The sequence below is a fragment of the Vicia villosa genome, linkage group LG5 (genome assembly GCF_029867415.1).
Source record: "Vicia villosa cultivar HV-30 ecotype Madison, WI linkage group LG5, Vvil1.0, whole genome shotgun sequence".
Lineage (NCBI taxonomy): Eukaryota > Viridiplantae > Streptophyta > Magnoliopsida > Fabales > Fabaceae > Vicia > Vicia villosa.
In genome coordinates this window covers 136414431-136438511 of record NC_081184.1, presented here as the reverse complement: position 1 = coordinate 136438511, position 24081 = coordinate 136414431, and the positions used below count along the sequence as shown (strand labels likewise).

Sequence of the window (24081 nt, the reverse complement as noted above, 5' to 3'; positions counted from 1 at the left end):
CCATTTGTATCAGAAGTTGCTCCAAGAGCAAAGCATGCTCTGGGAGTAGTGCACTCTGATGTGTGTGGACCATTTCCAGAACCTTCACTTGGAGGAAATAGGTATTTTGTGTCTTTTGTGGATGAGTTCACAAGAATGACGTGGGTAACTCTCATTAAGTTTAAGAATGAGGTGTTTACTGAATTCCAGAAGCTCAAGGTGAAGGCTGAGAAGCAGAGTGGTCAGAAGATAAAGATTCTCAGAACGGATGGTGGAGGCGAGTATAACTCTACAGAATTCCAGAAGTTCTGTGATGATAATGGAATTGAGCATGAAGTTACTGCTCCTTATACTCCTCAACACAATGGTCTTGTTGAACGTAGAAACCGTACTTTGCTTGATATGACGAGAAGTATGCTTAAAGAGAAGGAGCTTCCTCATAATCTATGGGGAGAAGCTGTTGCTACTGCAGCATATGTGCTCAACAGGTGTCCAACAAAGAGGCTGAAGGAAATTGTTCCTTTAGAGAAGTGGACTAAAGAGAAACAGAGTGTTAGTCATCTGAAGGTTTTTGGTTCTGTGTGTTACAAACACGTTCCAGAAGCTAGAAGGAAGAAGCTGGATGATAGAAGCAAAGTGATGTTATTGGTGGGGTACCACAGTACAGGTGCATACAAGCTCTATTGTCCAGAGACTAACAAAGTTGAAGTCAGCAGAGACGTCATTGTGAAGGAATCAGAAGTTTGGGATTGGAGAAAGTCTCAACCAACTTCTGATGTAGAGATAACTTTTGAAGAAAAGTTAGAGTCAGAAGATGAAGAATCTTCTGAAGACGAGTCAGAAGATGAAGCATCTTCTGAAGATGAGTCAGATGGAGAATCTGATTCTGATCCAGATTCTGATGATGATCCAGAGTCTGGTGGTAGTCATGATTCTGGAAGGGAAAACTCTGAAGACATAGGGTCTGGAGGACAAGCTTCTGGAGATGATCATGGAGGTGGTGACTCTGGAGTAGCTGACTCTGAAGTAACTCAGCGACCACAAAGAGTCAGAACTATACCAAGAAGGTTTGCAGATTTTGACATGTTGCAAGACACAGAAGTTGACTCAGAAGGAGAGGTCATTCAGTGCGCCATGTTAGTAGATTCTGAACCAGTGAGTATAAAAGAAGCGCTCAAGAAGAAGGTCTGGCTGAATGCCATGAAAGAAGAACTTGAGGCTATAGAAAGAAACAAAACTTGGAAGCTGACAGAACTTCCAAAGAAGAAGAAAGCCATCAGCGTCAGATGGGTTTTCAAAGTAAAGCTGAAGCCAGATGGATCAGTTGGTAAACACAAAGCAAGGCTAGTGGCTAGAGGTTTTCTTCAGAAACCTGGACTAGATTACTTTGAGGTGTTTGCTCCTGTAGCTAGACATGAAACAATCAGATTGGTGATTGCGTTAGCTGCGAACAGAGGTTGGTCCTTAATGCATCTGGATGTAAAGTCTGCATTTCTGAACGGTCCATTACAAGAGGAGGTATATGTGTCACAACCACCTGGCTTTGTGAAAAAGAATAAGGAAGGGATGGTGTACAAATTACACAAAGCTCTGTATGGACTGAAGCAAGCGCCCAGAGCTTGGAATTTGAAGATTGATTCTTTTTTCAAGAAGCAAGGGTTTCAGAAGTGTGAGATGGAATATGGAGTTTATGTGCAACATTCTGGAAGCAATATGATTCTGTTGTGTCTGTATGTTGATGACATATTGCTTACGGGGAGTTGTCCAGAAGATCTGATGAAGTTCAAGAAGGTGTTGATGAATGAGTTTGAGATTACAGACCTTGGGAAAATGTCATATTTTCTAGGGATGGAGATTTTGTACTCAGAAGATGGTATCATTCTGCATCAGTTGAAGTATGAGTTAGAACTTCTGAAGAAATTCAAGTTGGAGAATTGCAAAGCTGCTGTTACACCGTCAGAAGTGAATCAGAAGTTGGACTCTGATTCTGAAGGTGAAGATGTTGATACTACGGTATTCAAACAGCTGGTTGGTTCTCTAAGGTATTTGTGTAATACCAGGCCTGATATATGCTATGCGGTTGGATTGGTTAGTAGGTTCATGAGTAAACCTAAGTGGTCCCATTACCAAGCTGCTGTCAGAGTCTTGAGATATGTCAAGGGAACTCTGAAGTTTGGCATATTGTTTCCTTCTGGGAAAAAGGAAGAATCAGAGTTAATGAGTTATTCTGATTCTGATTGGTGTGGAGACAGAGTTGATAGAAGGAGTACTTCTGGATATTTGTTCATGTTTCTGGGAGGCCCTATCTCTTGGAGTTCCAAGAAGCAACCTGTTGTTGCTCTATCAACCTGTGAAGCTGAGTACATCGCAGGCGCTGTAGCTGCATGTCAAGCTGTGTGGCTTCTGAATCTATTAGAAAACCTGAAGATTAGGGTGAAGAAGCCTCTAAAGCTGATGATTGATAACAAGTCTGCAATCAATCTTGCCAAGAATCCGGTGTTACACGGAAGAAGCAAGCATATTGAGACTAAGTATCATTTCTTGAGAAGCCAAGTCCAGAATGGAACATTAGAAGTTGTGCACTGTAGCACCCAGAAGCAGATGGCTGATGTTCTGACGAAGGCAATCAAGACGGATCAATTTCTGCTCTTGAGGGATGGAATTGGCGTTGTCAGCTTTGAGTGAAGAATATGAATTAAGGGATGGTATTGAAGAGTAATTCAATATTCAGAAGTTGTGATGTGGGCTGATCTTCTGATGGTTACTCAGAAGATGTCGTTGACCAGAAGATGTTATCTTCTGGGTCCCATTAGCTTAGCTGTTTAGTAGTAAGGGTACTTTAGTATTTTGTAGTACTGTTTGTACCTTAGACTTGTTCACTAAGTTTACTGTTTTAGGGCTTATGTGGCAAGATTCTTTTATAAATAGCCTGGTAGTAGCTATCATTTATTAACAACGCAAGTAGAATACAACATTTATTCTCTCATCTCTTTTGCGCCGTTATTCTATTATTCTCTTTGTCACCATCTTTATTCATTGTGCACCAACATATGTTTGGTATAAGTGAGAAAAATTGGTAAGAGAGAAGTCTGAGAGAATCATAAAACTTCTCCCCTTAAAATATGAGAGAAAATAAAATTTTAGTGGAAAATTATATGAGAGAGAAGTGTTTTTTTTAGTCATAACAAAAATGCAAGGGGAAATAAGACTTCAAAAGAAAATATTATTACTATTAGAATTACACCAATATTTAAAGTTATAAATAAAATTAAAACATAAAAATGTTACTATTTTTTATAGAATACATAATAAAATTAGAAAAAGATTAACATAAATAAATATAAAAATAAAAAATTATAATAAAAAGTAAAAAAAAAATGCAGTGATTATAATTTTTATCAAATAAAAAGAATAATTTGAAATTGAAAAATAGTTATAATAAGTTCATGGAAGCAATAGAGAAAAATCACAAAAAAGAAAAATAAAAACACGAAAGAGAGAAAATAATAATTTTTAAATAATAAAATAAAATTGAGGATGTTTTAGTAAATATATGATTTTATTAAATAACAAAACTCACATTCCCTCCCATTTTCTCTGATTTTCTCCGATTCGGGAGGACGCAAAAAGTGTCATTTGGAGAGATTTTGCTTCCTTCCCCTTCTAAAAATTGAACCAAACATATTTCATTATAAATATCCCCTCCCTTCCCTCCCCTCCCCTCCATCTACCTCAAACCAAACACACTTAGGAATGAGACATGTGATTGTTAGAATAAGGCATTTTTCAAAAATAACGTATAGTTTTTTTCCTATTTTTCTCAAACAAAATAAAATAGCATCTTCATCATCAAAGATACACATAAAAAAGAAGAAGGAAGAAAGGAAAAAATAATTTGAATTAAGAAATCAAGAACAAGATAAGAATCATCATGGATCTAGATACATTCTTATTATTTCTCATAGAAATTAGAGTGTTGTAAAAAATCATAATATCAAGAACCTTAATGAAATTAAACTAACAATTGATATCAAGGCATGATTACCGACATTATGATTTTTCGATAATAATTAACTGATTTGTCTGCCCACGGAATAAATTTTTTGCAATAGACATATATGAATATATTTGTATTCAATATTTGTGGTATATATTCTTTTATAATCAAAATATATTGAAGTGAGTACAAGAAGTACTCCAATCCAATACAAGATGGTAAGAGTTTAAACCCAACATCACAAAGAGTGACCTCTAGTAACGTTCTATGAGGGGTTGAAGATGACTCTCGCGATCCTTTGTTCAAAAGCTAGATAAAACCAACGGTAAATCCTAATAACATAACAAGTTTGTTGAGATTGTAATTCCTTGTGTTGAAGCATGTTGCTCGGTAGAAACAAGATTGTATCAAAATAGCCTAGCGTGGCTCGAAGTTGTGCAGTTGTCGAAATGTCAAAGAAGTAAGCCTCAACAGAAATTTTGACTTAGGCCTAATTATGTAGTCTTAACAGAATTAGATTTTTTTGGCTTTGTTTTGGGCTTTGCTTAGGGAGAAAGCAAAATAAAAAACTATAAATAGGGAGTTACTACTATTGTTAAAATATACTTGCAGTTGCATAATTCAATAAAAAAATTCGCAATTGAGAAGCAGAGAGAAGCTCTGCAGAAAATCTTTTCTTTTCTTCTTCCCCTATTTTTCGTTCAACCTTAATTTTTCTTTCTTCCCAATTCATCTTTTCTGTTCTTCTTCCATTATCATTGTGCATCAGAATCATCTTGCAAACAAGGTTGGTTGATTCACTTAAGTGAATAGCAAAGAACAATAGAGAATTCGATCGGTTGATTGAATCTTGTTCATCAAGATTGATTCACAATTCTCCATAGGTTTGAATTAGTTCCAACAAAGTTGAATATCAACTTCTAATCCTTCTTAATACCCCCAACCCAACAGTTTTTAGTACACTAATCCACGATTAGGTATCACTTAAAGTTCAATTTAAATACACAATTAGTGTTAAATTAGTTTGAATCCCTGAAATTTATTCAAAGCCTTAATGTATGATCATCTCTTAATTATTTGCAGTTGCTACTAATATGCTTACTTTGGGCAATGCAATGCCAAAGTTTTCTACATCAAAATAACATTTCTCTGTTTTTTCAAGTTTTCGACCTCAAAACAATATTCCTTTGTTTTTTCGCATCACAAGGAGAAAAAGAACCTGCAATATAAAGTAATGTACATGTATTTCCTTCCTCAATACTTGCTAGAATTTGGTTTTTGCTTTGAAAAAATGGACGCTACGTTCGGAAGTGTAATTCCGGACCATTGTTGAATGTAATATGAGAGTGTATTTTCGGATTATTGTAATATTGAATTTAGTGAGTTTTTAATTATTTTCTATTATGATTGGCCTTTGATATGATGCACTCTGATGTTGTTCCCAAAGCTATGGTGTATATGGATGTTAAACCGGTTAATGTTGAGGTAGATGTTGGTAAATAATTTACAAATGAATATGAGTATGTCATTCGTGAACATATGCTTCAATGAACCCGCATGAAGGTTGTCCAATTGGGGCTTGATATTGTAATTGTGAAGTCATATAATTGAAGGATAGAAAAACACTTAGAAAGGGGGGGTTGGAATAAGTGTAGTCTAAAAACTTGAACGATAAAAATAATATGCACAGTTATTTTTATCCTGGTTCGTTGTTAACTAAACTACTCCAGTCCACCCCCACGGAGTGATTTACCTCACCTGAGGATTTAATCCACTAATCGCAACAGATTACAATGGTTTTCCACTTAGTCCGCGACTAAGTCTTCTAGAGTATCCTGATCACAACCTGATCACTCCAGGAACAAATGCTTAGACACAAGCTAAGACTTTCTTAGAGTATCCTGACCACCACGTGATCACTCTAATTACAACTGCTTAGACACAAGCTAAGACTTCCTAGAGTATCCTGATCAACACTTGATCACTCTAGTTACTTACAAATTAATGTAATCAAATAAGAGTTTTACAATGCTTCTTAAAAGCTATAATCACAACAGTGATATTTCTCTTAACGTTTAAGCTTAATCTCACTAATATATTACAACAGCAATGTAGTGAGCTTTGATGAAGATGAAGTTTCTGAGCTTTGAATTTGAACAGCGTTTCAGTAAGTCTTTCAGAATAATTTCGTTCAGAATTGGTAACCTTGCTTCTCATCAGAACTTCATATTTATAGGCGTTTGAGAAGATGACCGTTGAGCGCATTTAATGCTTTGCGTGTTCCGTACAGCTTTGCATTTAATGTTTCACGCTTTTGTCAACTACCTCGAGCCTTGTTCACGCTGTGTCTACTGACGCTGCCTTTAATAGCTTCCAACGTTCCTTTTGTCAGTCAGCGTAGCCTGCCACCTGTACTTTCTTCTGATCTGATGTTTGTGAATATAATATTTGAATATCATCAGAGTCAAGCAGCTTGGTGCAAAGCATCTTCTTGTCTTCTGACCTTGAAGTGCTTCTGAGCGTGATACCATGAGAACTTCAGTGCTTCTGCTTCTGATCTCAAGTTCTTCTGATGCTTCCATAGACCCATGTTCTGATTCTGCCTTGACCATCTTCTGATGTCTTGCCAGACCATGTTCTGATGTTGCATGCTGAACCTTCTGAGACAAAGCTTCTGAGCGCTGATATGTGCATACTCTTTATATATTTCCTGAAAGGGAAATTGTAATGTATTAGAGTACCACATTATCTCACACAAAATTCATATCCTTGTTATCATCAAAACTAAGAATATTGATCAAAACAAATCTTGTTCTAACAATCTCCCCCTTTTTGATGATGACAAAAACATATATAAATGATATGAATTTGCGATCAGAAAGAGCAGACGGCTAAAGACAAATTACACAGCTATAGCATAAGCATGTGAATATGTCTCCGCCTGAGATTAACAATCTCCCCCTGAGATGAATAATCTCCCCCTGAAATAAATACTCGAAGAACTTTAATAATAAAAGACTTCCCTGATTATTTCGGTAGAGACGATCACATAAGCTTCTTGCTTCTGATAATTCATAGCTTCTGACTTCTGCTTCCATTGGACAGCTTCAGAACTTGAATTTCTTTAGATCCCTAGAACACTCACAGCTTCTGATTCCTGCTTCCATTTAGGACAGCTTCAGAACTTGAATTTCTTTGATCTTCAGAACATTCACAGCTTCTGATTCCTGCTTCCATTTAGGACAGCTTCAGAACTTGAATTTCTTTGATCTTCAGAACATTCACAGCTTCTGATTCATGCTTCCATTTAGGACAGCTTCAGAACTTGAGTTTTCTGGATCTTTAGAACATTCACAGCTTCTGATTTCTGCTTCCCTCGGATAGCTTCAGAGCTTTGAATTTCTTCTTACATCTCTTCATGCTAGATTGTATCAGAACATTGTTGAATGTACCAGAGCATTATCAGAGCATCTCTACATCCTGAAATGTTACAGAACAAAACTAAACGACAAAAGTCAGCATGAATGAGTTAGAACATAAAATGTGTATCAGAACACAAAATATGTATCAGAGCCATATAAGCCATATAGAATATATCAGATCCAATAGACAATGTATCAGAGCAAATAGACAATGATTTGGATCATATTCTATTATCAGAATTTCTGATCATTCTTCCTTCTTGCTTCTGATTCTGAAGCTTCCTAGCACTCAGCTTGCTTCAAGAATCCAAGAGATATTTCTGATCATTCTTCCTTCTTGCTTCTGATTCTGAAGCTTCCTAGCACCCAGCTTGCTTCAAGAATCCAAGAGCTTGATTCATAGAGATATTTCTGATCATTCTTCCTTCTTGCTTCTGATTCTGAAGCTTCCTAGCACTCAGCTTGCTTCAAGAATCCAAGAGCTTGATTCATTTTGTTGCTTCTTATGTTGATCTTGAATCTTTGATTCCTGCAACAACACAACTTAAAAACATAGAACTTTGCAAGTTCTGTTAGTAAATGTGGAGCCTTTTTACTCGGTAACTGATAATATTAATCAGATCATTTATCATATATTTTCTCCCCCTTTTTGTCATAACATCAAAAAGCATAAAAAGATTCAGATGTAAAGCAAGAGACAAAAGGAAAGAAACATAGATAACTTTTCATTGATTTCAACAAGAAAGATTACAAAAGAGGAATGCAGGAAAACAGATGCAACAAGGAAAGAAAACTACAAAGACTTAAAGCCTAAGACTCTATCCTACGCAAAGACTGCGCAAACAACTCAAGAACCCTCTGGTCTTCAGTTTGTTCAGCCATGGAAGCTTGAAAATTCTTCATGCCTGTCCAGACTAGAACCTCCACTGTAGGAGAGATCCAAGAGACCAAAGAGGAAGTGAGGGACAGTTCATAGACAGGGAGCTAATGTTGCAAACGGGCTCCAGTGACTCAAGAAGGTCTTCTTCCTTTGGATAAATGTTGATAACAGCATTGAAGAAGAGATCTGTCTTGAAAGAGACTTGGAGAGCCATCCCAAGATATGCTTCACATCCTGTAACTGATTAACCCTTCCATCCGTTCTCATTGAGTTGAAAGGATTCATGATGAACGCTAGGTTGAAGATGAATGAACTAGGGTTTATGCCAAAGAAAAACTTTGTTGGACAAGAGAGAAAAAAAAAAGAAGAAAGAGAGCCAAGACTTATTGAAAAAATGCAACGAAAAGACGGAATAAATAGAGGGAAAAAGAAGAGGGAAACGTTCGAGGAATATAAAAAAGAAAAGAAGGACAATAAAAGAAATGATGAATGGCATTTAATGTTATTTGACGTGAGGAGAGATAATAATGACAAAAGACGAGATTTGCACAGCTACCTAAGTAGACGTCCCCTCAACTGCACGCACGCTTGTCCAGGAATAGTGAACACGTGTTTACCATCTGGATAGCCAGTTACAGCTGTTTTGCTTTTAAAGAGATTCTGAATCAACTTAGACAATGAAACGTTAGTAATAACTGAATCACAATTTCTAATTGATTTCAATCAGAACTTCTTATAACAAAAAAAATCCAATTTCATTTCAGAAGATACTCATACAAGATCTTCTCATCTTCTCATTCTGGGCATAAATCCATACTGATATTCTTCAGAATGAACTTAAACCTATCTTCAGCAAGGGGTTTTGTAAAGACATCAGCCCATTGATGGTCTGTATCCACAAAGTTTAAAGATATAACACCCTTCTGAACATAGTCCCTTATGAAATGATGTTTAATCTCAATATGTTTAGCTTTTGAATGTAAAATAGGATTCTTAGATAAACATATAGCAGAAGTATTATCACAGAAAATAGGAATGTTACTCTCATATATCTGATAATCTTCCAGCTGACTTCTCATCCAGAGCATTTGTGTGCTACAACCAGCAGCAGCAACATATTCTGCTTCTGTTGTTGAGAGGGCAATAGTAGCTTGCTTCTTGCTGTACCATGAGATCAGATGACTTCCAAGAAATTGACAACTTTCAGAAGTGCTCTTTCTTTCTATTCTATCTCCAGCATAGTCAGCATCACAAAATCCTACTAAGTTGTAATCTTTAGATCTTCTGTAAACTAAACCAACATTAGTAGTACCTTTCAGATACCTTAGAATTCTCTTAACCGCTGTTAAATGAGATTATCTTGGATCTGATTGGAATCGAGCACACAAACAAACACTAAAGAGAATGTCAGGTCTAGAAGCAGTTAGATATAGAAGAGATCCAATCATACCTCTGTACAACTTCTGATCTACCTTCTTACTTACCTCATCCTTACCCAGTACACAAGTTGGATGCATAGGAGTTTTGGCTTCTTTGCTTTCAGAAAGATTAAACTTCTTCAGAAGTTCTTTCACATACTTCGTTTGATGAACATAGGTTCCATCGGAAGTTTGGTTGATTTGAATCCCAAGGAAATACTTGAGTTCTCCCATCATGCTCATTTCGAATTCAGCCTGCATAGACTCGGCAAACTCCTTTCCAAGTGTAGCATTAGATGTTCCAAAGATAATATCATCAACATATATTTGACAAATTAAAATATCCTTTTTAAATGTTTTACAAAAGAGAGTAGTGTCCACTTTTCCTCTAGTGAAATCATTTTCCAGAAGGAAAGAACTCAAACGTTCATACCAAGCTCTGGGAGCTTGTTTCAATCCGTATAATGATTTCTTTAATTTGAAAACATGATTTGGAGACATGGAGTCTTCAAAACCAGGAGGTTGATGGACATAAACTTCTTCATCTATGTAACCATTTAAGAAGGCACTCTTAACATCCATCTGATAAAGAGTGATGTTGTGTTGAGTGGCAAAAGAAATTAATAGACGAATAGATTCTAACCTAGCCACTGGTGCAAAGGTTTCTGTATAATCAATCCCTTCTTGCTGACTATAACCCTGAGCAACCAGTCTGGCTTTGTTTCTTACCACTTCACCTTTCTCACTTAGCTTGTTTCTGAAAACCCACTTAGTACCGATGATGTTACATCCTTTTGGTCTAGGAACCAAGTCCCATACATCATTCCTTGTAAACTGATTTAATTCTTCTTGCATGGCAATTATCCAGTCTGGATCTTCTAGAGCTTGATCAACAGAAGTTGGCTCGATCAAAGAAACAAGACCTAATTGACATTCTGCATTGTTCTTAAGGAATGCCCTTGTTCTGATGGGATCATCTTTCTTCCCAAGGATCACATCTTCTGAATGAGCTGAAGCAAGTCTAGGTGATCTTCTGACTGTAGGTTCTTCAGAGATTCTCAGATTCTCTAAAGATGCAGCAACTTGATCTTCTGATCCATTGCTTCTGAGACAGCCAGCTTCTGCAGCTTTGCTTCTTGATTCTTCAACTTCTGAGATATCAATATCAAAATCTGCAAAATTCTCAAACTGCTTTGGTTTTTCAAGACCAAGCTTATCATCAAACCTGATATTGATTGATTCTTCTACAATCAATGTTTCAGTATTGTATACTCTGTAGCCTTTAGAGCGTTCAGAATATCCAAGAAGGAAATATTTTTGTGCTTTGGAGTCAAACTTACCAAGATGATCTTTAGTATTCAGAATAAAACATACACATCCAAAAGGATGGAAATATGAAATGTTTGGCTTTATGTTCTTCCACAATTCATAAGGAGTCTTATTTAGAATAGGTCTGATAGAGATTCTATTCTGAATATAACACGCAGTGTTTATTGCTTCTGCCCAGAAATGCTTAGCCATATTGGTTTCATTGATCATGGTTCTGGCCATTTCTTGTAGAGTCCTATTCTTTCGCTCTACAACTCCATTTTGCTGTGGAGTTCTAGGACAAGAGAAATCATGGGCAATACCATTTTCTTTGAAGAACTCCTCAAAGAATTTGTTCTCAAATTCACCACCATGATCACTTCTGACCTTTATGATCTTGCACTCTTTCTCAGATTGAATCTGAGTGCAGAATTCAAAGAACACTGAATGAGACTCATCCTTGTGTTTCAAGAACTTTACCCATGTCCAGCGGCTATAATCATCAACGATGACTAATCCATATTTCTTCCCTCTGACAGATGCTGTTTTGACTGGGCCAAACAGATCAATGTGCAAGAGTTCTAACGGCCTTGAGGTAGAAACAACATTCTTAGACTTGAATGCAGGTCTGGAGAACTTGCCCTTCTGACATGCTTCACAAAGAGCATCTGATTTGAATTTCAGATTGGGGAGTCCTCTGACCAGATTTAGTTTGTTAATCTGAGAAATCTTTCTCAAACTAGCATGTCTTAATCTTCTGTGCCAGACCCATTGCTCTTCAGAAACAGACATAAGACAAGTCACCTTCTGCTTCTCAAGATCAGAAAGATCAATCTTATAAATGTTGTTCTTCCTCTTGCCTGTAAATAGGATTGAGCCATCCTTCTGACTTACAGCCTTGCAAGACTTTTGATTGAAGATTATATCATAACCATTGTCACTTAATTGACTTATGGACAATAAGTTATGCGTTAATCCTTCTACAAGAAGTACATTAGTTATGGAAGGAGAGTTACCAAGACTTATGGTTCCAGAGCCAATGATTTTGCCCTTCTGATCTCCTTCAAACTTGACTTCTCCACCTGGTTTAAGCACCAGGTCTTGGAATGTAGACCTTCTTCCCGTCATGTGTCGCGAGCACCCAGAGTCCAGGTACCATGACATTTTGCTTTTTGTCCTCTTTTCCGCCAAGGATATCTGCAATAGGAATAATCTTTTCCTTAGGTACCCATAATTTCTTGGGTCCTTTCTTGTTAGTTCTCCTCAAGTTCTGATTGAACTTGGGTTTAGCAAAATATTTAACGGGAGGAACAGCATGATATTCCTTATTCTGAGTTCCATGATATTTCTTAGGTTGTGTTACATGCTTCTTGGTGTGTGTTATGTGAAAACTTTGTGCATGTGATGTGTGCTTTATATCATGGGAGTGGCCAAATTTAAATTGGTTATACAGAGGCTTGTATGATATTTTCATATCATCCACAGATTCAAGCTTGTATGGGATTTCACCCTCATAACCAATGCCAACTCTCTTGTTCCCAGACACAGCATATATCATAGAAGCTAGCTGACTTCTGCCAATACTTCTAGATAAGAACTTCCTGAAACTTAAATCATATTCTTTCAGAATATGATTCAGACTAGGAGTGGATTTTTCTGAATCAGAAGGAGATCCAACATTATTGGATAATTTTAAAACTTTTTCTTTTAATTCAGAATTTTCCAACTCAAGCTTCTTAGTTTCAAATTCAAATTGCTTTTTCAGCTTTTTGTATTTGATACTAAGATGAGCTTTTAATTCACGAAGCTCTATTAGACTGGAAACTAACTCTTCTCTAGATAGTTCAGAAAATACCTCTTCAGAATCTGATTCTGATGTAGATTCTGATCCATCATCTTCTGTCGCCATCAGCGCAAAGTTTGCCTGCTCTCCTTCAGAGTCTGATCCTGATTCTGATTCAGAATCATCCCATGTTGCCATAAGATCTTTCTTCTTATGAAACTTCTTCTTGGGATTCTCCTTCTGAAGTTTCAGACACTCATTCTTGTAATGTCCAGGCTCATTGCGCTCATAGCAGACAGCCTTCTTCTTGTCAGATCTTCTGTCACCAGAAGATTCTCCACGTTCAAATCTCTTTGAACTTCTGAAGCCTCTGAACTTCCTTTGCTTGCTCTTCCAGAGTTGGTTCACCCTTCTGGAAATCATGGACAGTTCATCTTCTTCTTCAGATTATGATTCTTCAGGATCTTCTACTCTAGCCTGAAAAGCGTTAGTGCATTTTTTAACATTAGATTTTAAAGCAATAGACTTACCTTTCTTCTGAGGTTCATTAGCGTCAAGTTCAATCTCATGACTCCTCAAGGCACTGATCAACTCTTCCAAAGAAACTTCATTCAGATTCTTCGCAATCTTGAATGCAGTCACCATTGGGCCCCATCTTCTGGGCAAACTTCTGATGATCTTCTTTACATGATCAGCCTTGGTGTAGCCTTTGTCGAGAACTCTCAATCCAGCAATCAGAGTTTGAAATCTTGAAAACATCTTTTCAATGTCTTCATCATCCTCCATCTTGAAAGCTTCATACTTCTGGATTAGTGCGAGAGCTTTGGTCTCCTTGACTTGAGCATTTCCTTCATGAGTCATCTTCAAGGACTCATATATGTCATGGGCCGTTTCCCTGTTAGATATCTTCTCATACTCAGCATGAGAGATAACATTCAGCAAAACAGTCCTGCATTTGTGATGATTCTTGAAATCTTTCTTTTGATCATCATTCATTTCGCTTCTCGTGAGCCTTACACCAGTAGCTTTAACAGGATGTTTGTAACCATCCAACAGAAGATCCCATAGATCAGCATCCAGACCAAGAAAGTAACTTTCCAGTTTATCTTTCCAATATTCAAAGTTTTCACCATCGAATATTGGTGGTCTAGTATAACCATTATTTTGCTCAGCAGAGCCAGATGTAGATGCAGCTGGATTTGTTGGAACTTCACCAGCCATCTTTTACTGAAGCGTTTTTCTCTTCCTGAATCTTTTCTAAACACGGTTAAGTGCTTGCACCTTAGAACCGGCGCTCTGATGCCAATTGAAGGATAGAAAAACACTTAGAAAGGGGGGGTTTGAATAAGTGTAGTCTAAAAACTTGAACGATAAAAACAATATGCACAGTTATTTTTATCCTGGTTCGTTGTTAACTAAACTACTCCAGTCCACCCCCACGGAGTGATTTACCTCACCTGAGGATTTAATCCACTAATCGCAACAGATTACAATGGTTTTCCACTTAGTCCGCGACTAAGTCTTCTAGAGTATCCTGATCACAACCTGATCACTCCAGGAACAAATGCTTAGACACAAGCTAAGACTTTCTTAGAGTATCCTGACCACCACGTGATCACTCTAATTACAACTGCTTAGACACAAGCTAAGACTTCCTAGAGTATCCTGATCAACACTTGATCACTCTAGTTACTTACAAATTAATGTAATCAAATAAGAGTTTTACAATGCTTCTTAAAAGCTATAATCACAACAGTCATATTTCTCTTAACGTTTAAGCTTAATCTCACTAATATATTACAACAGCAATGTAGTGAGCTTTGATGAAGATGAAGTTTCTGAGCTTTGAATTTGAACAGCGTTTCAGCAAGTCTTTCAGAATAATTTCGTTCAGAATTGGTAACCTTGCTTCTCATCAGAACTTCATATTTATAGGCGTTTGAGAAGATGACCGTTGAGCGCATTTAATGCTTTGCGTGTTCCGTACAGCTTTGCATTTAATGTTTCACGCTTTTGTCAACTACCTCGAGCCTTGTTCACGCTGTGTCTACTGACGTTGCCTTTAATAGCTTCCAACGTTCCTTTTGTCAGTCAGCGTAGCCTGCCACCTGTACTTTCTTCTGATCTGATGTTTGTGAATATAATATTTGAATATCATCAGAGTCAAGCAGCTTGGTGCAAAGCATCTTCTTGTCTTCTGACCTTGAAGTGCTTCTGAGCGTGATACCATGAGAACTTCAGTGCTTCTGCTTCTGATCTCAAGTTCTTCTGATGCTTCCATAGACCCATGTTCTGATTCTGCCTTGACCATCTTCTGATGTCTTGCCAGACCATGTTCTGATGTTGCATGCTGAACCTTCTGAGACAAAGCTTCTGAGCGTTGATATGTGCATACTCTTTATATATTTCCTGAAAGGGAAATTGCAATGTATTAGAGTACCACATTATCTCACACAAAATTCATATCCTTGTTATCATCAAAACTAAGAATATTGATCAAAACAAATCTTGTTCTAACAATAATGGTTCTAATATAAGATAGGGATTTATGACAGTGAGATGTGAAACAAGTGGCAAACTTATCCTGAAGTTGAAATAGGATGACACCAATTTGAAGAAATGTGAGTGTCCTTTTAAATTGTGCGGGTACCTTATGGAAAAAATAATACATGGACATTTAATGTGATTTGTGGTATACATAATCATGACATATGGTACAAGTTAGCCGGTCATCCCCTTACATGTCGACTTAATCCTGAAGAGAAGGATCTAGTTTCTAACATGACAATAATCACAATGTAGCCCAAAAACATACTTGTAACTTAGAAATGAAAAAAGACCTCGAAATGTCTAAAATATCAATCAATTATACAATGTTCGTGCCCGAAACAACAAGGCGATAAGAGGTATAAGAACTAAAATGCAACAACTATTGAAGCTTATGGATAATAACCATTATGTATCTAGGTACAAAGTGTGTGAGGATGGAGAAATAGTTCGAGATATATTTTGGACTCATCCTGATTTCATCAAGTTGTTATACACATTTCCCACTTTGCTCATTATTGATTCAACATATAAGTCCAACAATTATAGGCTTCCACACTTGAAAATTGTTGGTGTTACTTCTACAAAGATGACTTTTTCAACTGGGTTTGCATTTTTAGAAAGTAAAAGAGAGGACAATGTTATTTGAGCTTTATAATTGTACCGGACTATGTTAAAGGACCAAGAATTTATTATCACACATTCTAACTAGATAACAAGAAATGGTTAAAGTAAAGCTTGAGTTAGAAGGACACCTAGTTATGGGCGACTGATGAAGTAGAAGGAATGAAAAAAAGACAAAAGCTTTGAGGGAAACACTGAGTCGCTTCTAATGATACTCTTAAAGAAGAAGGAACAAAGACTTTTACTAGAAAGTACCTATAAGCTTGAAAGCTAAAAAGTTGCTAAAATTTCTAAATTCTTAACCCACTCTATTTATAAGCAATAACATCTGAAAGACCAAAACTAAATGTGAAAAGAATTCACAAGATCAACGATTAAATTTCCACTTATGGGTGCACGTCAACTCGAGTGCACTCGAGTACTCTATAAAGTGTAAACTACGTCATACCCAGTTGGTCACGTCAATAAACGTGTCAGAAAAAGGTGACGAAGCATTTCAACAATGGGATGACATTAAATGCACTTGTTCCCCATTACTCTTTCAAAAACTGATCCCAATTGTTTTAATTCTATTCCATATTGAATCGTGATATGAAGGCCAGTCAATGATACTTAAGGCTTTCCATGACTCCTTCAATGCCCGAAAAAATCTTGAGAGAAACTATTTTAGACCAACCAAAGACCCAAATAACCAAGACCCAATATCGGATTAATTGCTAATTGTAGATAGATAAAATAGTGATCGACAACTCATAGTGGTGGTAGCATATTAGAGTTAAAACAAAAATAAACATTCTAAAAATTATTTTTATAATTTTGATACTCAAATAAGAACTAAAAAACTAGAGAATGAAAATATATCAATCCCATGTCATACAATTAATTAAAAAATTTCCCATGATCTCTTTTTTTTCAAAAACTATACTAAAAAAACAAATCCCACCTGTTTTAAATTTAACTTTTAAAATAAAAAAAAAAAAACAGAAAATCGGCTAGCACCCCTAAATTAGCGGATTCTTCTGCATCACTTTACGCACAGTGAGTCCCTAACTCCAGATTAGCCGTATTCTCGCCGTTCATCTCCGTTAAACCCCGATTCGCCGTATTCTCGCCGTTCGTCTCTGTTAAACCCCTTCTCCTCCAATTGCCACCGTCTCCATAAACCCCAACTCCGACACATCATCTCACAGTTTTTAGCTGCCATGTCTGTAGATTCGGTAAACGACGTCGCTTCATGCTCCCCAGAGATGGAAAAGTTCCTGTGCGAGTTACTGTTGGACTCCACTCAACCCATCTCCGAACGCTTCAGAGCCCTCTTCTCTCTTCGGAACCTCAAAGGCCCTGCTCCTCGCACCGCCCTTATTCTCGGTAAGTTTCCTCTTCTCTTCAATAACCCTAGATAGTGATTGTATTAATTTAATTAAACATATCTATTTGCATAACTATAACCACTTTTGAGTATATTTGATTGAATTTATGGAATTAGCTTATGAAATAAGCTAAATACTATAGCTTATATAGTAAAGTTTCAGTTTTTTGATTATTAAAATTGGGGCTTTTACCAATAGTTATTGTTAACTGGTTTATATTGCATTGATTCTGGTAAAATTTTGTTCTTTTGTTCTTTGGCAGCAACTAGAGATTCGTCGAATTTGTTAGCACATGAAGCTGCATTTGCATTAGGTCAAATGCAAGAACCGGAAGCCATCCCTGCATTGACCTCAGTTCTTAATGATCTTTCTTTGCATCCCATTGTTCGCCACGAGGTAGTACCGTTGTAGTAGCCTTCTATTTCTTCCTTTTTCTATGTACTAGTATCACTTTTTTTTTTTTCCAGTCTATCAGTTTTAAGATGATGTGTTTGTTATGATCTCGTTTAGGCAGCTGAAGCACTTGGTGCTATTGGTTCGGATGGTAATGTTTCTCTGTTGAAGTGTAGTTTGGAATCTGATCCGGCTCAAGAGGTTCGAGAGACGTGTGAATTGGCTCTTCAACGGATTCTGAATTTAAAAGATGCTGCTACTACGGATGATTCGACTGCATCCGGTGTTTCTCCGTTTAAGTCTGTTGATCCTGCAGCACCGGCAACCTCTTGTTCTTCGGTTGACCAATTAAGGTTTGTTTGGTTCATACTGTTAGAAGAGACTCTTTTTAACAAGAGAGTGTTATCTGTTGGTTGCTAACTCAGTGGTAATTAATATTAGGGAGTTACTTCTTGACGAGGAAAAAGGGATGTATGAGCGCTATGCAGCTCTTTTTGCACTTCGAAATGACGGTGGAAACAAAGCTGTTGCTGCTATTATTGATTCCTTGGGTTCCAATAGTGCTTTACTAAAACATGAGGTTTGATAAGTACACTCTTATATTTCTATAAATAAATGTTTTCCGCGTTAAGTAAAGTTCTATGAACAGTACATGAGTGATAAGTCACACACTTCACATGAAAAACATTAGGTCGACCTAGAATACTCCAATAGCCTTTTTTCCAATAGCCTTTTTTCAAAAAAAAAAAAAAATTACGCATTGTATCTACGTTTAAATGTTGAACAGTTATAATTACATTATCTTCCTTGGAGACAAATAAACATGTAATTGATTTGTCAAAAGTAGTCAGTTGTTGCTCAGTAGTTTAATAAAAATACAATTATTCCAACCTAAATTAGTAATGCTATTAGATGAATGCCTTAAGGTCGGAGCTTAAATTTAAGTGCAGCTGTTTGAATCTCAATTTTTGAATGCCAATATTCGCTGTGATTTAGGTTGCATATGTTTTGGGCCAATTGCAAGACAAAGCTGCTTCAGCTGCTTTATCCAATATACTTAGAGATGTGAATGAGCATCCAATGGTTAGACATGAGGCTGCTGAAGCTCTTGGTTCAATTGCAGGTATTGCATTTAAAACCAAATATTATGGAATGATGTAATTGTTTTTGCTGTCAATAATACAAGTTACTGAATAACTGCCATGCTTTGTGGGGCCATCTATGTACAAAAAGAGAACGCAAGCATATGGTGCAATGTATGGAATTCATGAATAGATAGTATAGTATAATAGTAGCAATCAAAATAAGCATTCTTTTTGGTAATGAACAGCCCAACTTAACTCACTCAGGTTGCAGCTTTTTGGTATAGAGTACTGCTAAGTATTTGAATCTTCTCGTTTACATAGTTCTTTTGTTGTATGCCCTTAGATGACCAAAGTGTAGCCCTTCTTGAGGAGTTTACGGCAGACCCAGAAGCTCTTGTCTCACAAAGTTGTCAAGTTGCTCTAAGCATGCTAGAAGCTGAAAGATCAGGGAAATCTTTTGAGGTATACACCATGGTACTTACTGAAAATTTGCGTATTTTGTTTCAATGTTTGTTGACTCATCTATTTTTTATTTTTTTACCTTGGTTGCAGTTCCTGTTCATGCGCACTCCAACTGTACAATAAATAGTTTCTTAATATCAAGAAATGAAGAATTTGGACGAGAATGAAGGGACAAGGACAAGATAACATAGACAGAAAAAAACTGGTGGATTTTTACTTTTCTTAACTCAAGTTGATGGAATTAGGAAAAAACTAGCCCCCATGAAACAAGGGTTGAACTATGGTTTTGTTAATCTATGAAACCAAACTTTTTTTTTTGATGAATTTATACTAGTCAAATATAATGTCTACCTTTTATTATGGCCTCTGCCACTGCAGGCACGAGACATTTTAACATTATTTACTGTTAAATAATCTAAAACTCTAGGGGGTTTAGGATTTCTTAATAGAGAAATGAGAGAAAGTGCTTTGTTATGAGAATCACAAGAGACAAGGTTGGTGATTGTGAAAGATTGCTGATCTCGTTTTGGATGCTTATTGAGTTTGTCGCTGTGTAATGTTATCATTCATGTTTAATCTTCCTCCCTTTAGCATTCAGCAGAACATTCCTATAATTTACTGCTCTTGACACTCTAGAAATGGGAAATTCAAGCTAAAGGTTTTCACTTGACATGTTTACTTAATTCACATTACAATTGACTTAAATATTGAATTATTGAAAGAAGAGATTGAAGAAATATTTTTTTATTTGATTTTTGTTTTAATACTACAAAATTATTTAAACAATTATTATTTGTTGTTTGACTTGAATGACATTGCTATTTGATTTTCATTGCTGAATACTAAGAGAGCGATTTCATTATCAAATTAACAACAAAATATGAATGAATGAAAATAAACTTAGAAGTACATTGTATGCAAAATGATGACGAGGTTGATGGAGTTGAAAAAAAAAATTGTGCTAGAAATTTTAAAAAATATGAAATAGATTTGTAAATAGGGGTGAGAATAGGCTAGGCTAGGCTTTATAAGGCCTATGTCTGACCTACGATAAACTTACAAGGCCTGAGTCTGGCCTATGGCCTACTATAGGCTCGTTTTTTTTAGCCTGAAAAAGTCTGGCCTGAAAGCCTATTTAAAAGTCTCTTTTTTATTAATGTTTTCAATTAATTCATATTACTTAAGAAGTCTTATAGGTCGCATATATATGAACATTTAGACCGACTTATTTAGCATTTTTTTCGAATATATATGCATATATAGACCAATCTATTTAACACTTTTTCTAATATATATGCATATATAGGCCAATCTATTTAGACTAATTTTAATATATATGAAAATATAGGCCGGCCTACAAGACTTTATAAGCTTTTTTAATAGCCTAGGCCTGACCTATTTTGTTAAATAGGCTTTTTAAAAAGCCCAAGTCTAACCTTTTTATCAAATAGGCCTGACCTTACCTTAAGTAGGCTAGACTATAGGCCCCTGTAGGCCGGCCTGACCTACTCCCACCCCTATTTAAATAATGTTTAAAAATTTGATCCAGATATACTTAAGCATAAGCTTCAAAAGAATTATTCTTAACAAAATGAAAAACTTAAATTTTTATAGAAGTCTAAAAATACCAACAAAAATAATAAGGGCCATTTTATCTTAAACCTCTTTCCTCATTTTCCTTAAAACCTCTTTCCTCATTTTCCTTTCCAATTTGAACGGAAAGGTTTGTTTGTTTTTTTTATTGAAGTGACAAAAATAGAAAGTTTTTAAGAGTGTATATTTTCATCATTTAATTGAATGGTCAAAAGGAAAAAAAAAAAGAAAGCATGATTTTTTTTACACATGGAATTATTAACTTATTATAATTTTAATTAAAATCCCATTTTCTAGAGTTAAAAAAACTTCAAGTTCAATTTCATACCGATACTAGAAGAGACCAAACAAAAAGAAAACTTTGCATTACTTAAAAGAAAAAACAATTCAAAAGGACTTTGCATCATGGATGGAAGGTTGAAATCTTTTTATCACAGCAGCCTTGAAATCAGTCCAAGCAGGATAATTTGCACCAAATTCCTAGTCATCAACAATTAAGTCATTTTTAAAACAAAAAGCAACAATAAGTGATTAGTCTGTGAAAAAACTTAAAAACTAGAATTGCACACAAAGTTTGTTACCACCCTTCCACAGTTCCACTTGCATAAGAATAAATACTCATGTCAATTAACAAGATCATACCATCATTAAAAAGTCAGTTTTTCCAATCTGGTTTAACAAATGATTGAACTTTCTGTCAAAAATTCAAATTCACACCCAATTTACAATTAATAGGCTATACATAAAAACACCAAAACCAAAGTAACATTCTAGTGCATTATAATACTTTCAAATCACTCATTCTTAGGCTTAAACAGTGTTGGACAAGGCCAAAAAATATTAGGAGGCTTAGACACTAAACTCTCCAAGCTAAAACAAAAACTCCTGAATTGAGAAGAGAAGTAAATGCAGTTTCCTTCACATCCATAATAATCTTTAGCCAACAATGCAAAGTTTGAGTCTTTACCTAAAACAAATGAAACATCACCCAAATCTTTCACATCTAACCATTTACCCCATTCTTGATCAAGCTTAAAAACTTCCACAAAAACATCTTTGGAGAAGTAACCATTGTAATACTTTTTATCATCAATAAACAAATCAATCACATAGAGACTTCCATCACACTCTACTAACTGCTTCTTGTATATATCACAATCCATAGATACATGCATCTTCCTTTCACCACAGCACATGTTTTTCGGCGAAAACTGAAACAACTTCAAGGACAAAGCATTGATCCAAAAAACTGTTCCAATTTTATCTACAACATAAACCTGTCCCTTATAAAGTATTATATCATCAAAATACTTGTTTTGTGCACCATCATCCTTTAAGACTGTCTTTTTCTTACCGATATTGGAAACTGTCAACATTTTATTACTGCAGAGTTCGAAGACCATGCAACGATCCTCAACAGGAAACAAGATCACTTTACAAACATAACTATTAGGCTCAAAGCTGAAATCATTTTCAACTTTACGACAAAGAGTATATAATTCGAACAACTCCACAACTCGAAACTTCATCAAATTCAAATTGTTTTCCATAGTATCCTCAATTCTTAGTCTCTTATTAGTGAAGAGATCTAAGAGGTAAAGTTTGGAGGAATTTGGATCCTGAAAAACTTTAATGAGCCACCCTTTATTAGCACAAGAAGAAGCTGAACTTGAAGGGTTGTGATCATTTGTTGATGGTTGAATACGATATATTTTAGTTTGTAGTAGAGAACATAAGTGATGTGGAATGCAACTGTTGTGAGATGAAGGTGGAAGAGGAACAAGAGAACGCCACAAACTGCAAGTGCTACGAAATCCAATATAATCGATTGTATTGTTCAGTTTTTGTCCTATAACTGCCCACACCTCTTTAGGAAAATTTGAGTTTGAACACTCCTCCTCTTTCTTATTCATATTCATCGCATTCACTTCAACCCTTATTCTTTGTTTCTTGACTTGGTCTTCTTATGTATACACCCTACATTAAGTGTCCACTGTCCTTCCCTTTTCTTTTATAAAGATGATAACCACATTATAATAATTAAAAGATTCAATTTCATTAATCAAGCCAATGAATCTAGTTAAGAAAATAAAAAGAAACCGAATCTTTTTTAAAAGTGTATTAGAGTTGCGGTGGAAAACACAATTAAAAGGAAGCGAATCTTTTCTAAAAGTTTATTAGACTTGCGGTTGAAGGAAGCAAATCTTTTTTAAAATTCTATTAGACTTGCTGCTGGAATTTAAGTGAAATGTAGCTGGTTTGCAAAACAAATATTTTATTACGAGAATATCTCATTACACCCTTTGATATTATTAGACACCTGGCGAAATTTCAATTATGCCGTGTGTTTTCGTAGATGTACATCCGAAAGTACCTTTTTTTTTTCAAAATTTTTGGTTTCTTCCATAGGTGCATCTAGGGAAGTATTTTAAACTAGTGTATGTTGTGAAAAATACACATAAATTCAGTTTAGAGATTATTCCGTAGGTGCATCTACGGAATAACTTAGCGCCCGAATATTCCTTAGATGTACTTACGAAAGTATCTGGTATAGTTTGAACCAACTTGATCACTCCCCCATTGTTACATTTCTTCTTCAACACTCACCTCTCCACAACCTAAAAATCATACATCGTCAATATCATTTTCACTCCAAAACTCTAACTTTTTGGTGCAACATATCAAAGGAAGCAAGAGAAGACTGAATTTATGGTGAATATTCATCTTTGTCCATTGCATTGCTCACATTATGCATCAATTTTCTGTCAAAAAATGTAACAGTGCTTCCGTAGGTACATCTACGGAACGTGTTGAAGATGAACACGTTCCGAAGGTGCATCTACGGAACGTGTCTGTGCTATTTTTTCCAGCAGTCTTGTGATTTTGTGTTATTGTTTACAAATTGGTATGGTGCACCCCTATAATATCTCAAGAGAATCAGTTCCTTTAGTCGGTGTTTCTCCGAATGTTGAAGGGGTAGTCGTAAATGCGGTAGATGTCAGCGGTGACTTTAATAACAAGCAAGAGTTTGATGATCGTGAAAGCATGTTCACATGGATTCGTAGGAATGTAACTAACCTTAGTTTTGATGCGGCAATAGGGAGATCAAATAAGGGTACGGAAAGAAGAAAAGCTACCGTAACAGTGTTGTGCGAAAGAAGCGGGAAATACCATCCTCATCTAAGGAAGTTTAAAAGAGACGACACGAGTATTAGAAAAC

At 36.0% G+C, this 24081-nt stretch overlaps 2 protein-coding genes across 2 annotated transcripts; one reads left to right on the top strand and one right to left on the bottom strand.

The window, feature by feature from the left end:
* The first annotated feature begins 16941 nt into the window (after positions 1-16941).
* On the top strand, positions 16942-19861 carry LOC131607458 (deoxyhypusine hydroxylase). The gene is made up of 7 exons (XM_058879459.1): positions 16942-17326; positions 17591-17724; positions 17839-18074; positions 18163-18301; positions 18718-18844; positions 19150-19268; positions 19359-19861. Exons 1-7 carry the CDS (start codon positions 17161-17163, stop codon positions 19389-19391), a joined length of 954 nt encoding a protein of 317 aa, XP_058735442.1. The 5' UTR covers positions 16942-17160; the 3' UTR covers positions 19392-19861.
* Positions 19862-21484: 1623 nt separating this feature from the next.
* LOC131607457 (F-box protein At2g26160-like) lies at positions 21485-22842 on the bottom strand. The gene has a single exon (XM_058879458.1). It carries the CDS (start codon positions 22778-22780, stop codon positions 21656-21658), a length of 1125 nt encoding a protein of 374 aa, XP_058735441.1. The 5' UTR covers positions 22781-22842; the 3' UTR covers positions 21485-21655.
* Between the last annotated feature and the right edge of the window lie 1239 nt (positions 22843-24081).